General features: G+C 40.4%; 1 protein-coding gene across 2 annotated transcripts in view; it reads right to left on the bottom strand.

Moving 5' to 3' along the window:
• NIPAL2 (NIPA like domain containing 2) overlaps positions 1-17713 on the bottom strand; it is an 86096-nt gene that overhangs the window by 35164 nt on the left and 33219 nt on the right. For both annotated transcript variants that reach the window (XM_069600535.1, XM_069600536.1), the window contains exon 4: positions 9841-9900. In XM_069600535.1, the coding sequence (XP_069456636.1) occupies positions 9841-9900 (60 nt within the window). The remainder of the gene's footprint in view (positions 1-9840; positions 9901-17713) is intronic.

The following is a 17713-nucleotide window of genomic DNA, read 5'->3' as shown; positions in this document are numbered from 1 at the left end:
GCATTTTTTGGGTAGCACAACTTGAAAACATAATTCAACCTGTTTCACCACTGAGGTCAGCATTGTTGTGTATATAATTTACAACCAGCATACACTCCAACCTGAAACAATTTGGTTTGTCTATACAACCTCATAATTTGAAGACATCAATTTCCTATTGTTCTCAACCTAATGATTTAGAGTTTTGAACTCTAGTTTCTGAGAATCCATTTGATTTTTTATATAAGCTAGACAATAGCTATTCATGGTATAGTACAAGCTATAAAATAAGCTTACTCTAATGTAACAATTTATTCAGTACTACTTTGCAAAGGCAGAAATTATACACACAATTTTAAAAGCTATTTTCTAATGAGAATTTTTAAAAAGAAAACAATATACTTTATTAAGCATTGTAATAAAAGGAAACAATAAAAACCATATATAAGAACTTGGGCAAAATTATTGGTCAGGTCTGTCCTTTCTTTGACCAAAAAAATAATAAAAAAAGGAAACCAAAGATCTTATAAGATAATTGTTCAATATTACATTCCTCGGAAGAAGCAATATTTTAAAAACCCAGCTTTCTAACTTAGTAAAGCAGAATAAATGCATTGAATACAATTTCACAATCTCAGAGTCTTCCAACCTATTCTTGTGAAATCTAAATTTCTTGTTTATATTGAGTTCCTCTGCCAGTTATTTATCTCATCTAACTGTATCTAGTGTCAAACTTCATTTTTCAGGAATTTGGTTTTTATTTATCTGTCTTTGGCTGCGCTGGGTCTTCATAGCTGCGTGAGCTTTTCTTCCATCGAGGCAAGCGAGGGCTACTCTTTAGCGGCAGTGCATGGGTTTCTCGTTGCGGCGACTTCTCTTGCTGCAAGAGGAGGGGCCCTGGGGCACGTGGGCTTCAATAGTTGTGGCCAGTGGCTCAGTAGTTGTGGCTCCCAGGCTCTAGGGCACGGGCTCAATAGTTGTGGCACGGCATGTGTGAGCTTCCCAGATTAGGGATCAAACCCGTGTCCCCTGCATTGGCAGGTGGATTCTTCACCGCTGAGCCAGCAGGGAAAACCTTGAAAATTTAGCTTTGAATGGATAACACATGCATACAGTAAAAAACTCAAAAGCCATACAAGAGGGATCAGTGAAAGGAAACTCTTTCTCACATCCTTGTGGCCCACGAGGTCCCCCCCTCAAAGTGAGCGACTGCTGCTGGTGCTTGAGATTTTCTTTCCAGAGATGCTGTAGGCAGGCGTGGGTGAGAGTGCATGCATTTTGATTTTTTTACACAGAATGATGTTAGCATATTATACACACTTTTCTGCATCTTGCTTTTTTCCCACTTAACAGAACATCTTTATCTACTCCAAGAACATCTCGGAAAATGTTTCACGTTGTATGTCGGGCAGCCTCATTCTTTCAGAGTCTGCAGAGTGTTCCATTTATGGAGGTGGCATTATTTCCAACACGGTCCCTGTTTCACATCCTGACACACCCCTCCCTGTTCCACCTCTGCTCTCTATGTGCGGCCTGTGCCCATCTCCACCAGTGCAGATCTTCACTGCCTTCCAAAGCTTGTTAAAAACAGATACAACGACTGATGGTTTTGTGAGTACCCTTTAAAGTAATTTTTCACACATCTTATCTCACGTGAACATCACATCACTGCAAGTCTAGTGAGCAACTCTATGGCAGCTCAGGAGGTCACACACTCTTTCTTGCTAATAATTTTAATTTCAGCAACATCCTACATTTATGAAGGCAGTTCTGGATAACTGCTCTTATTTTCTTGTTTCTTTGGTGTCATTGTATGTGATTTACTGTCTCCATAAGTCATGTGCGCATTTTTCATAAGTGTTTAAAAGTGCTGCAGACAGCCACTAGCAGTTGGTTCAATAAATTTCTGCAAAATATTTTTATATTCCACCTTTTCCTAAAAGTGGCATGAAACATCACGTTATTGTTGCTGTTTAGTCGTTAAATCGTGTCTGACTCTTTGTGACCCCCATAGACTGTAGCCCACTAGGCTCCTCTGTCCATGGGATTTCCCAGGCAAGAATACTGGAGTGGGTTGCCATTTCCTTCTCCAGGGGATCTTCCCAACCCAGGGATCGAACCTGATCGAATCCAGGGATCTCCAGCTTGGTAGGCAGATTCTTTACCACTGAGCCACCTGGGAAGCTAATATGAAACATCACAGTTTCTGCTATTTTTATTTCAGTAAAGCCACCAATCTTTGGAAAGGTACAAATTTCTGACTTAGAAAACTTGCTAGTTTACCTTCTGTTGGCCCATTTGCCCAGAGGAGTGCTCTGGAAGTGTAAGATACTAAAAGAAGGAAAGCAGCACTTGACATGCCCTTGGCCCAGGGACGTGGTTAAATTTCAAGTCCAGACTTGGACAGTGAAGTCTAATCTGAACTGAGACTGGCTCCCTAGAGTTAAAATCTCACTGCTACTGCTAGCTGCACAAGCCAGGTGAGTTGTTTATCCCTCTGTGACAGAGTCTCCTCATTTCTAGGCACAAATTAACTTATCATACTTGCTAGACTCCAGGACTTTGGCTCTGCAAGAGGCCATCCTGGGGAGCAGAATATGTTTGAAAGCTTATCTGGAGGCCTGTGACAAAGGGCCCCGGGACAAATGCAACTTAGGATGCTGACTGCCAAGGGTCAAAGGCCATCTGAGTCAAACTTCAAAATTAATCCAAACTTGTATCTCTAATATTGGTCTAGAGATGACTAGGGACTGTCCCTGGGGCTGTCTGTACAGGGATAACAACTCAATTTGAAAATTAAAGGACAGGGCAGGAAGGACTCAGCACTTTCTGATTATCTAGTGAAGACTTCTCTCCACTAGTCTTAAAAAAACAGAGCAGAAACGAAATGATGTAACTGACAGAACACAGAGAGGAAAAAACACCAGCAGCACTGTTTGCTACTCACTGCTGACCTCAGGGAGTGAGGTCGCTCAGTCAAGCCCGACTCTTTGTGACCCCTTGGACTGTAGCCTACCAGGCTCCTCTGTCCATGGGATTTTCCAGGCAAGAGTACTGGAGTGGGTTGTCATTTCCTTCTCCAGGGGATCTTCCCAACCCAGGGATCGAACCCAGGTCTCCCACATTGCAGGTAGACGCTTTACCATCTGAGCCACCAGGGAAGCCCTAACCGTCTGTTCAGTACACAAAGCACTGAGAGCTGAATATTGACGGGGTCCAAAGGTGGAGCAGTCAGGCAGCAGAGAGTAAGCTGCAGGTGGTCATCAACCACAGGACACTGGATACAACCCATGATAGAGGGGTGTGGGCTCATCTGCCACCCTTATGCCCAGACCTGCACCAAATACATTTCCTCATCAAATACAACTGAAGTTACATAAAAATCTACAGTGATCTGGTGGGCGTTTCAGATTCAGCTTGATACAAGTATTAATAAAATCTCTTCCTATAAACTTGTCATACGTACAAAACAGGGAAACAGGCTCATCCCTGCTCTTTGGAGTAAACGGACTAGGTGTACTGGGAGGGCATATGCCAAGGGAAGTAATCATTCTTTTTAAGCAGTGTGCCCAAAGCTATAGATTTCATAGACAATTGTGGCTGACATGAGAGTCACATTATGATCACCACCACACACAAATGTGATGATAATAAGAACTATAATAGTAATAGCTAATACTTAGCATAATCTAAATGCTTTATACAAACATAACTAATATTTCTTACAAAAAGCCTGCAAAACTATACTGCATGTTACTATACTAACATATAGTATATGTATATTGTATAATATATAACATTGGATACTATTAAACTATTACTAGCCATATTTGACATATGAGAAAATTGAGTCACAGAGGGAATAATTATCCTGGCTGGGCTAAGTGAAGAGCTTGAATTGGAACCTAGGTAACCTACTCTTTATATATATATATTTATTTATCTACTTGGCTGTGCTGGGTCTTAACTGTGGCATGTGGGATCTAGTTCCCTGACCAGGGATCAAACCCGGGCCCCCCTGCATTGGGAGCATGGAGTCTTAGCCACTGGACCACCAGGGAGTCCCTAGGTAAGCTGTTCTTAATGATTACACTCTTCTGCCTCTTGTGTGCATAATGGACCGGGGCTGATAACTGGACTACACAAGTCTGTCATTCACCTTGTAGTCTCAGTGAGTGGCACCCCAGGAACTGTACTGAACACAACATGAGGCTGGATAAAGCATCTCCACAGGGGACAGAAGGAATGGACTCCTTCTGGCAGTGGTTCCTGAAGGCCCCGACTGGCCCTGAAGTTCCTTGAGAAGAGCATCTCCAAACTGGTGTTCCCTAGAACCCAGTTTCATAAGAGGGATACACCACCAAAAAAAGTTTCAACTCAAATCTATTTGGAAAGAGGTGAGTTAAACAAATTTAAATCGCTATTTTACTGGAAGACCCCTGAGAGCCTGTATGTGTTAGTGTTCATTGTCAATCTCCTTGGGGAGGATATGGTTATAATATTTTCTAAACATATTTGACCATTTATATCATCCTGAAGTAGTGTTTGGAGGAATATTTTATACTCTGAGAAATGCTTGACATTTAACTGGATCCAGCTGTGAGAATACAGCCTCTGTTTCAAGAGGCTACTGAAGCTCTGTTGCAAAAGTCTCCTATAGATGCTTGTGGATGGAGGCTGACATATAAAGATGGAGGAAGGGAAAACAGCCTATAGTCAAGTTCCTTCTGATGCATCTGTTCATCAGCATCTACAGCCTGCTAAGTTCCTCACCTGTGCAAGCCTTGGCTTCTAGAATCCATTTGCACAGTTCTTCCTCAAAAGACATCCAGTTTCCCAGCCCACCCTCCTCAAGTAAAACCTGAAATCGCTTTTAATTTTGTCCCCACTCTCCAGCTCACTGCCAGCTAGTGTTAACTGCTGTTTAGCTAGCTTCTGGAATCTGGCTTGATCTGACTTCTGATAGCCTCAAGAGTTGAAAAATTCAGCTAACCTGACCTTACCCTACATTGCTGTCTGGTTTTCTTAGAGCTTGCGATATGCCGCCTGATCAATGGTGGTCCAGCTATTGCTTCAGAGGTGGTATACCACTAAACACAGCAGCATAAACTGGATTCCTTCACACCAAAGGGTGCCTTCTCCTCAGTATAGTGTCTCCAGATTCCTCAGGCTTAAGTCATCCAAGTCCTGAAGAAGCCCTGGATTGGCAAGTCTCAAAAGTATTGTTGTTCAGTCACTCAGTCATGTCTGACTCTTTGTGACCCCCGTGGACTGCAGCATGCCAGGCTTCCCTGTGCTTCACAATTTCTTGGAGTTTACTCAAACTCATGTCCATTGAGTCAGTGATGCTATCTAACCATCTCATCCTCTGTCATCCCCTTCTCCTTTTGCCTTCAATCTCTCTCGGCGTCAGGGTCTTTTCCAATGAGTCAGCTCTTCACGTCAGGTGGCCAAAGTATTGGAGCTTCAGCTTCAGCGTCAGTCCTTTCAATAACTTAACTAAGTAGGGTGTATATTGTCACCCTGCTTATTTATCTAAATAATATAATGAATTTAAATAGTTCTGAATCAACCATCATAAAGTCTCCCATTCTTGAGGCAATTTTAAAACCAAATAGCCAATTTGTCCTCTCAACCAGAAATGATTTTTGTTTGGCTAGATTAGTATTCTAGGTCCTGGCTTCAAACCAAGCTGACCTCTGGTGTGGGAGAAGGAAGGAAGGAAGTGGTCTTTGTCTCACTATTAATCTCTTGACATTCTATCAATGGGGAAGCCATGTATAGGTGACTTGAAATAATCAAGTTACTGGTCTCTGGAGAGTGCTGATGTAATTTTTATTTTTATGATGACAATATTTGGACTTAAGTCAACTAGGATCTCACAGACTATTAGATTCAGTATTTTTGATGACTAAGGGAGGAGAGGGGGAAATACTATAGTTTTGGCTGATTGAAGTGGAGAGAATTTTGGTGCATTTTAGAGGAAAAATAATCATTACAATAATTTAAAGTTATTAATCCACTAAGAATCAGAGCACAGTCCAAAGCCTGTCATTGAATTAATAATAGTTGGTGATTTCTTTCAGACATAGCTTTTGTGAGGTCATTTTTTTGAAGTTAGTGGTGAAAAGCTTCATAGCCACAGATCAACATTTGGCAATAAATTAGTTCAGCTTGTTTCCACATGGTCCAAAAAAATCTTCATTTGTTCCATCATGAAAAACAAACTTTCATTTGCTTGAAGCAGGGAAAAATAAGTGATTTTCTTTTACACATTTTGACAATTTAATTTTTAGCATGCTTATATGTTAATCTTGTGCAAAATGCCACTAACTACTCTTTTCCCTGTTTGGTTTTAGTCCCTGTAAAGAAAAAACAATGCATTTTTAGCTTTTAACAGAAAGAGCCAAGTTCTCTCAAGGCAACAACAATATAGGTCCCAAGAAAATACATGTGACCTAACACACTCTGAGGATGGTTGGGGAAAAGTCCTTCCCTAAGCCTGAAAAGGGTTATTCCATCTCAGATCATGATAATCATATGGTATTGCTGTCGGAGGCCCGGGTACGGAATTGGTGACTATATCCTTTCTTATTCCTGTGGCATTAATCAAGAATTCATCACTTTTAACTACAGTCTGATACAAATATGATAACAGATAAATTTCTGCTCAAAAAGCATTCAGTTCAGTTCAGTCATTCAGTCGTGTCTGACTCTTTGTGACCCCATGAACCACAGCACGCCAGGCCTCCCTGTTCATCACCAGCTCCAGGAGTCCACCCAAACCCATGTCCATCGAGTCGGTGATGCCATCCAACCATTTCATCCTCTGTCATCCCCTTCTCCTCCTGCCCTCAATCTTTCCCAAGCATTCAGGTAAAAGGCAAAAAAAACTCAATCAGAGTTGTGGGAAATGTTAACTTTAATGTTATTAAAGTTCACTAAAATATCCTAATCAAGGTTTTCTCTCATGAAGAAACAGCACAAGGTGGTGGGCGGTGGTATTAATAGCTATGATAATAATAGCAGCCATTATTGAGGACATATTACATGACAGACCCTCTTCCAAGAGTCCTACGTGCACAAGTTTCATATACTTGATGAATCCTATGATATAGGTAATACTGTCTTCATTTTAAGGATGAGGAAATTTGGGGCTTAAAGGGATTAAGTAATTTAGTAAAAGTCACATAACTCTTTGAGTGGGAAATGGCAACCCACTCCAGTATTCTTGCCTGGGAAATCCCACGGACAGAGAAGCCTAGTGGGCTACAGTCCATGGAGTTGCAAAAGAGTTGGACACGACTTAGCGACTAAACAACAGCAAAGCAGATTTATAAATGAATGTTCCTGCATTTAAATGAGACGGCTCATGCAAAACACTTATAGCACCTGAGAGAAGTAGATATTTAATAAATCTTGGCTATTTTTAAAGTAAGAAAAATTAGCAAAGAATCAAAGAATCAATAGAGGGTTTTTTTTTGTTACCTGTGTATGCGAGTGTATTTCCTATTTCTTACGTTTTTAGTATTACCTCTTAGGAATGAAGTTAATCATAGAAATAATAATTTTATTATTAATAACAGGGCTTTCCATGTCTCAAAGTGCTTGTATCAATTATCCAATTTGACCCTTAAAATAGTCTTCTATATTTGTCAGCAAATTGGCTTAGAGAATACGTTGGCCACACAGTTGATAGCAGAAGTTGAATCCAGCTTTGAACCCTTGAGAGTGAGTTTATTTTATATCCTTTGATGTTGAACTAGTTTACTGCTTTTAGTAATGTTCAGTTGACCTTGGGTTTTCTAAGAATATAATCAAATCACTGGCACATATTGCTGTTTCTACCTCTTTCCTTCCTATAGCTATGACTTCCATTGATTTTTCTCCTAATCCTCACTGGCAGTGCTTGTAGCACAGTAAACTCGTCTTATCTTTTCGTACGTTTGTCAACAGTGCTCAGGTTATTCCCTCTGTTTGCCATCCTCCAAATGCCTGGAGGTGGTCCATGCCTGTCCTATTCAGCTGTCAGAACTAATTCAAATTGTATCTGTGCTACAGAAAATCCTCTCTAAGCTTTCTAACTAGAGTAATCTCTCTTTATTCTAAACCAGTGGTTCTCAACCGGAGGCAATTTTGCCTGCCCTCCGCCCCCCAAGGGAGATTTGACGATGTTTGAAGTTATTTTTGGTGGTCATAACTGGGGCAGAGTGTGCTACTGGCAGCTAATGGGTAAAGGCCAAAAGGGATACTGCTAAACACACTACAAGGCACAGGACATCCCCCTATGATGAATAAGCCAACCTAAAATGTTAGCAGTGCTGAGGTTGAGAAACTCTGTTTTAAACTAATGGTTCAGGCATTATAATACATATTATTTTCTACTTTTAAAAATGTATTTTTGTATACATTTGATCATTGACCATATTACTTGAAGGCAGGGATTCTGTCTTAATCATTGTTTTATCACAAGGGTTCATAATAATTGGCAAGACTTCCTCTATATCCATCTGTATTACTTCATTAAATACCTTACATTTATTTAAACATTAATCAGCCATTAATTACAAAAGATGACATACATAAGATTAAACGACTTAAAAGTTTCCATAAGACTTTTGATAAATGAGAAACATAATGTAGGACCTAATTGCTTTAATCTATAAAACTCAGGCATTGCTCATTCTTATTTCTGATTCCATACAACGTCCCCAAATGAGGCCATAACCATAGTACAAAAAAAGAGTATAGAAAAATAATGTATTTGAAAAGCCACAGTTCACATATGAATGCATTTGGAAAAACATTTTAACCATGAAAATTTGACAGTGTTGACTAAAAAACTCTACTAGCAGAATCAAATCAAGGAGAAAAAAGAAAAAGTGAAAACTCCTTCAAGACACTAGGCTCAAGGGAAACACGATCAGGGAAACAAATGTTCAACATACCAACACTGGTGTCACATTTAAACTCAAACAGTTTTTTCTTTAATATGATCTCTTTGGAACTGAGTAGACGTGGCTTTATTTAAAGTGCCTAAAATCTCATACTCATTATCATATGTCGGCAGTAATTCAGACAGGATTTTGTCAAGGAAGAAAATATGAATTTTTATAATTCTTCTCACCAGTGATATTTCCAATAAGAGGTAGAAGATACAATCAATATGTGATGGCTTTGCTGTGCAGCAGAAACATTTTTTTACAGCCAGTAAGGCTACTGTGATTTTTCATTAATAGCTGTATTTCTAAATTAAAAAGAATTTTTTTTTTTGGCTATACTGCATGGCTTATGAGATCTTAAGTTTCCTGACCGGGAATTGAACCCATATCCTTAGCAGTGAGTACGTGGAGTCCTCACCACTGGATTGCCAGGGAATTCCCTGTAAATAAAAATTTGAAGATCAATATTCTATGTTACTTTTGGAAAAGCCTAACAAAAAATTAGGTAGTTAATTGGTACATCTAATTTTTGGATGTGGTTTTCATTTTCATGCAGTCCCTTCATGCAACAATCTATCAAATATGTCCTTTGAAGTGGAATACTCTATTAGGTAACACAGATGTTTTCTTGGATTTTATTACGTTCATAAAACTTTCATAACATCCACAATAGTAATAATACTGTAATAATGATCTGCTGTGGTCAATAGCTTGGGCAGCAGCCTCAATGAAGATGCACGTATTTTATGTCAAAGAGCAGATGGCAACTCCAAGGCAGAATAGCGTTCGCCTCTAGATGACACTATATCCATTTCAGTAATTTGTTCCTTGCTTTTAAAGCACACATTTTCAATGGATAGGATTAGTTATTTCCTCATCAAACAGAGCTTTAATTATCTGAATTAAATAATTAACTTACCTAGTAAATCCGAGGCTCTCAAATTTTCTCTCAGAAACATAACAGAAATAATAGCACTACCTAGAAAGAAAATGGCCATTAGAGGTGTTTCCAAGTATAAAAACACATATTATGCAACACCATTTGAAAGGAGTCAAGTAGTCTCCGGTCTCACTAGCTGTGTCCTGGTCAGAGACACCCGGCAACTATGGCCGTGGAAACGGCCTCTGTCCCCCTCATGGCTGAGGATTCATGGAAATGGGCCTGCTTCATAATGAACCTACAGCAGTGACCGGGATGGTGCACGGTATACAGTGAGGGCTTAATAAAGGCTGACTGAATGACTAAATGCCTGAGTGAAAAGAAAAGAATGAAAGAAAGAGGTAGGGAGGGAGTAAGGAAGGAAGAAGGAAGGGAGAGACAGAAGGGAAGGATGGAAAGGCAGAAAGAGACAGAAGGGAAGGAAAAAAAGAAAGGACAAAGAAAACCCCCCTAACTTCATATCTCCAACTGACACGTACTTCCCCTCACTTCCTCCCATAATCCCTCTTCCAAGGATACCTCCATTGAGCACCAGGACCCGAGGGCTCCTCCCGGTCTCCCCTCTCCTTCACACGACTCATCCAACAGCCTACTGGGTCAGTTAGGTTGGGATTTCACTGTCTCTCAAGTCCAGCCCTGCCTCTTCATTCCCTCTGTCACAGTTCCAGCCAGCTTCACCTCAGGCTTAGACGGTGGTAACAGCTCCCCTCTGGAGCCTCCCATTTCACTACCCCTTCCCCACAGCACTACAGGCATCTTTCTAAAAGGCAAATCAAATGAAAATCCACAGCTTAAAACCTCTTAATGGCTTCCTGTCATACAGAGGACAAAGGCCAAACTGCTAAGCATAACATTCAAAAACAGCCACAGTTTTACTCCTGACAATTTCCTTGCCGTGTTTGCTCTTTATCTCTTCTATATTCAGTGCCCACTGTCACTAAATTAATCATAATCCCCAGAAGCACCACTGAGTTTCATGCTAAAGGATTTTTCTACAAGTGGTTCCCTGTACATCTCTGCCTCCATCTTTTAACCCAGCTCTAGACTCAAGCATCACCTCTGGATTCTCCCAGACTGAGTTGACCACTCCACCCATATGTGTCATTACCCCTCATACAGCTTTCTCATTACATAAGACTTTTTTTTTTTTTTTCGGCTTGTTTTCCGCAAAAGATATTTAGGCTTTTTTATTGTGGTGTTGGAGAAGACTCTTGAGAGTCCTTTGGACTGCAAGGAGATCCAATCAGTCCACTCTGAAGGAGATTAGCCCTGGGATTTCTTTGGAAGGAATGATGCTAAGGTTGAAACTCCAGTACTTTGGCCACCTCATGCGAAGAGTTGACTCATTGGAAAAGACTGATGCTGGGAGGGATTGGGGGCAGGAGGAGAAGGGGACGACAGAGGATGAGATGGCTGGATGGCATCACTGACTCGAGGGACGTGAGTGTTAGTGAACTCCGGGAGTTGGTGATGGACAGGGAGGCCTGGCGTGCTGCGATTCATGGGGTCGCAAAGAGTCAGACACGACTGAACGACTGAACTGAACAGAACTGACTGATTCTAAGATATGTCTTTTTGAAAACTATTTATTCGGCTGTGTTGGGTCTTAGTTGTGGCATGCCCTGTAGTGAGTGCAATCTCAGTTCCCTGACCAGGGACTGAACTCACAACCCCTGCATTGGAAGGCAGATTCTCAACTACTGGACCTGAGATACGTTTTATGAGATAGGACCTGGAAGTCCTGAGATATGTCTCACTTTTTGAAGATCTCTTGTATGTAGTTAGTGTATGTGTGTGTGTTAGTTGCTCAGTCATGTCCAACTCTTTGGGATCCCATGGACTGTAGCCCACCAGGCTCCTCCATCCATGGAGTTCTCTAGGCATGAATATTGGAGTGGGTAGCCATTCCCTTCTCCAGGGGATCTTCCTGACCCAGGGATTGAACCCAGGACTCCTGAATTAAAGACGGATTCTTAACCATCTGAGCCACCAGGGAAGCCCAAGGAGTTAGTACCCAGCACATAAATAAAAGGGTTGGTGCGATCTCCTGCATTTGTTGACCCTTGTGATGTTTGGAACCCTCTTTTCCATTACTGATGCTAATGAACCCTCAACCTTACAACCGAACCATGACCTACTAAGATGTGTGGGGTAAGCTGAATCTGACTTGTTCTTCCTCTGGAATCATGAGACAATGGGAACATCCAAATTTGCAATAATACAAACACAAAAACCAAAACTTCACAACATAACTTGCATTTAAAATTTTTTAAAAAACCATTGGCTGAACTTTTTGTTTTCTTAAACCAAAAATACAGAAAGAAAAATCACCACAAAATAATATGATCATCTAGAAAAAAACCCACAGTTAATATACTTGTGTGTTTACTTCCTTTTTGTTGAGATGAAATTATAATGCAAAATTTCTTTTTTTAGTTACTGTACTGAAAACAATTTGCCATATCATTAAAAATTCTTCATAGATATAATTTTAATGAATCTGAATTATAATCCACCAAATCAGTTACATTTGAATGTAACTCTATCTGGTGTTGGGGTTTCCCTAGTGGCTCAGATGGTAAAGAATCTGCTTGCAATACAGGAAATCTGGGTTCAATCCCTGGGTCAGGATGATCCTCTGGAGAAGTGATTGGCAACCCACTCCAGTATTCTTGACTAGAGAATTCTATGGGCAAAGGAGCCTGGCGGGCTACAGTCCATGGGATCACAAAGAGTTGGAAATGACTGAGCGACTAACACACACACATATCTGGTATTCTGGCAACTGATTTAAAATAAAAGCACAAATCTACACCAGAAACCTTCACTCAAGACAAGCTGGGATCTCCATATGCTTCCTCCATCTTTTTCTCAACCCAGCTCTCTCTCATTCAAGGGAGACACGTTCTTGCAGAGCTTTCCTGGGCAAGTTATTTATAGGAACAGAGGTTTCACACAAAATAAACAGAGCATGGGAAACAACCACCAAGCATGAGTTTGACTGTGTGGCACGGCCACTCTTCAGAAGAAGAGTTATGACAAACCTAGATAGCATATTAAAAACCAGAGACATCACTTTGCCAACAAAGGTCTGTATAGTCAAAGCTGTGGTTTTTCCAGTAGTCATGTATGGATGTGAGAGCTGGACCACAGAGAAGGCTGAGTGCTGAAGAATCAATGCTTTTGAACTGTGGTGCTAGAGAAGACTCTTGAGAGTCCCTTGGACAGCAAGGAGATCAAACCAGTCCATCCTAAAGGAAATCAACCCTGAATATTCATTGGAAGACCTGATGCTGAAGCTGAAACTCCACTACTTTGGCCATATGATGCAAAGAGCTGACACACTGGAAAAGACCCTGAAATTGGGAAAGATTGAGGGCAGGAGGAGAAGTGGGTAACAGGATGAAGTGGTTGGATGGCATCACTGACTCAGTGGACATGAGTTTGGGCAAACTCCGGGAGATAGTGAAGGACAGGGAAGCCTGGTGTGCTGTAGTCCATGGGGTCACAAAGAGTTGGATACAACTTAGCAACTGAACAACAACAGTGGCTTTAGAACATGAAAGCAATATTTTCTACAGATAAGTTAATGTATAGATACATAGCTTATTGCCATAAGAACTGAGTTTGGGACTAGCATAAAAATGTATGAAAAATTTCTATTTCAGATTTGGACCAAATAATTCAAGGAAACTAATTTCACACTTTAGAGCATTAGAAAAAGTATATAAAAAAAATCAAGATCTTATTCCCAACTCCCATTACTAATGTCCTATGTATATGGAAGGAATCTTTCCAAGCAGCCCTTCTCCAGGGGATCTTCTCCACCAAGGAATCAAACCAGGGTCTCCTGCATTGCAGGTAGATTCTTTACCAGCTAAGCTACCAGGAAACCCCTTCCAAGCAGAGGGAGATGGATTAACAATAGGTAACAATAAAAAAAATAGGTAAAGTATCATTACACTACTGCTGCTGCTGCTGCTGCTACGTCGCTTCAGTCGTGTCCAACTCTGTGTGATCCCAGAGACGGCAGTCCACCAGGCTCCCTCGTCCCTGGGATTCTCCAGGCAAGAACACTGGAGTGGGTTGCCATTTCCTTCTCCAATGCATGAAAGTGAAAAGTGAAAGTGAAGTCGCTCAGTCATGTCCGACTCCTATCGACCCCATGGACTGCAGCCTACCGGGCTCCCCGTCCATGGGATATTCCAGGCAAGAGTACTGGAGCAGGGTGCGATTGCCTTCTCTGATCATTACACTAACACATACTAAATGCATTCCATTATAACAATCCTTGAGAAGTCTATTTCACAGTGAAGGATTCCATCAGGAAGGGAGACATTGCTTACATGGAATAAGGAGATTTTAGAGCTAGCAGGAGATAGAGATAATCGACTCTAGGTTCTAACCTTTACAGTTGGGAAACTGAGGTCCAAAGGTCTCCTATTTATTGATCTTTTCATTTAACAAACATTTTTATTACAGCACAGCTGGAACCGGCAACCATATTTCCTTGTCCCACTTCAGAGCCCTTTCTAGCATACTATACTCCATTTCCTTCCTTACAGTAAGAAAGGCATCATTTTCCTTCCCATTGCTAAGCCACAGTTTCAGAAATAATGTCACTTTCAGAAGGAAGACAGAAGAACACTATGTAGTAGACAATTTCATTGCTAAAAGCAAAAGGACATGATTGGTAACAATAAACTTGAAATATACTATATACATCAAATTATATCAATTGCCATAAAATAGTTATCAGAGTCTTATGAAACACAAATATACTACTTTTACCTTCTGAAAGAATTTATGTGCCTGATGTATTTTCCATAAGTTTTGAGAGAACATGTAATTTGCTACAAAATTTTAGCTAAGATAAGGGAATGAGATTTTTAAAAAATTTATCTAGCAAAGAAAGTAATGAAAAAGAACATTCTATTAAGATACATCTACTTATAACTAATTTATCTTGCAAAACATGATTAAAATGAGATCTGTATTGAGCAAAAAGACAGTTTCTGAGCAACAGCTAATAACATGATTTCTAAGAACAGCAGTAAATTTTAATTTTATTTATATTTAATTGGAAGATGATTGCTTTACAATGTTGTGTTGGTTTCTGCCGTACAACAAATTAGATATACACATCCTCCCTCTTGAGCCACCCTCCCCACTCCCATCCCACCCTTTCAGGTTGTCAAGAACAGTAGTAAATTTTTTAAATGATAAAAAAATAAGCAAACTGAACTGTTCCCATATACATCTGCAATCAGAGATCTGTCAAACTCAGCCCTGTCTAATTGTTGCTATAACAACAACCTTGCCTTCTAAACATGTACAAGGAAGGGAAAACTATTACCCTTTTATTTCTATAGTAAAAATTAATATTTAAAAATACAGCATCTTAAGATCAATAGTTTAAAAAGCATTGAAACAGATGATACTGGTAACTGAACAGATTTTTACTAAGCATATTAAACTAAAGTTACTACGGAGCCCTAACTTCAGCACTCACAGTTTTATGTACATTTTTGACTAAAGGCATCATTGAGCTGAGGCTCATAAATCCTTTTCCATGCTGGCTTTCACAGGTTATGCTTCTATACAGAGAATGCTCCCAGACACAGGCCTACACAGAGTGCTCCTGGCACAGGAGTTAATTCATTGCATGGTGAACACAGTGACTCCAGACGCACTGTGGACCACAATGATTAAATGCATTTTAAAAAAAAGGTAGCCTATGAAAGATAACACGCCCAAATTCAAACAGTGGTTATGTAGGAATCGTGGGAAAAAAATACAGCGGGAATACTACGTAAGAGAAAAGGACAAAAAAGCATCTTCTTGTATTTTCTTTGGTCCAAAAGAGTGCCCCCACGGTGCCGTTTATTAACGTATTCACACAGCCTTGATCATAATACCTCATGGTCAGGAGAACCAACGACAGTTATAAGGGACCGACTCCTGTTGGGAAGCCATCTGTGCTCTTTTTGGTGATGGAGCGTCCCCTGGCTTGCAGGCAGAATGGAAACGATCTCCTGTCAGGGCTGTGTACAAGGGTGAGATACATGGACATTCTGACTTGGATTTCCAGATGGAAACAGACAGAGGCCAAGCCAAGATCCCCGTGCTCCAGCTGCACCAGGCGTATGAGGAGCTGTCAGCCCCACGCGTAGACGTGCTTTGGTTTGCAGCGTGATGATATATGTGCACTCTTTACCTAAATTCTCTCCTCTAACACAAACAATAATTTCTTTTTTATTAAGGGTTTAAGAACACAAAAGAGGCTTCAGTAACTATTCAAATGTGTTATGGTATAGCTATTTTTTCGTTCACATTTATTTACTTTTCTCCACTTTTTTACCCTTTTATGACCACCGCTATAAAGATAGATTTAACCCAAAGTTTTAAAAAATCAATTACACTTTATTTAAATGTGAGTATGTATATGACATTCTTAACTGATTCAGCTGGAAAGGAAAAAATCTTTGGTTCCAGGGTCACAAACCCAAACTGGCCTACAGGGGCGAGTTGGGTAATCCTCTAAAGAAGAAGGAACAATGGGCGTGGTGGGCTGTGTTGATCAGGGGCTGTGGGCCTGTGGTGACCTGGCATACACAAGATCAATGAAAGGCGGTAGCCAGAACTCAAGTCCTAGCCAACTTTAAGTTCAGTGTTACCGGATCTGATTCTTTAAGACAAAAATCCAGTTTTTGTGCATCACTGTCCAATTTTTAAACATGGGAAATTAATTTGTATTCTTAAAAAGCATTCTTTGAGCCAAACAAATACAGCAGAGGCCCAATCTGGTCTACAGGCTAACCCTTTGTAAACTCTGATCTAGTCCGCAAATGAAAATTCCATCAGCTCGCCTGCCTAGATATTCAATTTATTGTTTAACCTCTATAATCTGAAGAGAAACCAGGGTATATGTTTATAATACAGGGAAGCAGAACACAAAATACTAAAGAAAACACTCTTATATTAAAAAAAAAAGATCCCATGACATGAAAAGAACATATTTATACAATAATGCTACAAACAGTTCCTCACATGTAAATATCTGGCTTGTGGTTTCTGACCGCTTAAAATGGCAACTTTATTGTGCTGCTAAAAAGCAAACCACAGAAGCACTTTCATGTCGGTCACAATCAAACTTCAAATACGTGGGCATGTTGAGTGCACTCACAGGCTCAAGCAACTCTAACCATTTTGAGGTACTGACTTCTCCAAAAGGATCACTCCTCTTTAGTTGCAGAATTGGAGGAGAGAAGTATGTCAATTACAGTGAATTCCAAGGAATTAGGATTCAAAAGTCTGAGGATGTGACACTGAAAAATGTTTCTTGGCAGAAAAGGAAGTTGTCCCACCACCTATACTGGCAGAAAAGTATCCGATAATTCATGTTAGTGAAGATCACTAAAGGGTGTGGAGAAAACGGAACCTTCCTACACCATTGGTGGGAAGGTAAATTGGTACAGCCACTGTGGAGAACAGTATGGAAGTTCCCTAAAAAACTAAAAATAGACTTACCATATGATCTGGAATTCCACTCCTGAGCACACATCCAGACAAAACTATAATTCAGAGAGATACATGCACCCCTATATTCATAGCAGCACTATTCACAACAGTCAGGACATGCCAGCAACCTAAATGTTCACTGAGATGAGTTGACAGGTGAGTGGATAAAGAAGGTGCGGCCCACACACACGATGGAGTATTGCTCGGCCATGAAAAGAATGACACAGTGCCATTTGCAGCAACATGGACCTAGAGATTTTCATATTAAGTAAAGTAAGGCCGACAGGGAAAGACAACTATTGTGTTATCACTTATTTGTGGAATCTAAGAA

The sequence above is a fragment of the Ovis canadensis genome, chromosome 9 (genome assembly GCF_042477335.2).
Source record: "Ovis canadensis isolate MfBH-ARS-UI-01 breed Bighorn chromosome 9, ARS-UI_OviCan_v2, whole genome shotgun sequence".
In the NCBI taxonomy this organism is placed as follows: Eukaryota; Metazoa; Chordata; class Mammalia; order Artiodactyla; family Bovidae; genus Ovis; species Ovis canadensis.
Note: the sequence above shows the minus strand (reverse complement) of the source record. Positions and strands in the feature narration are given on the sequence as shown.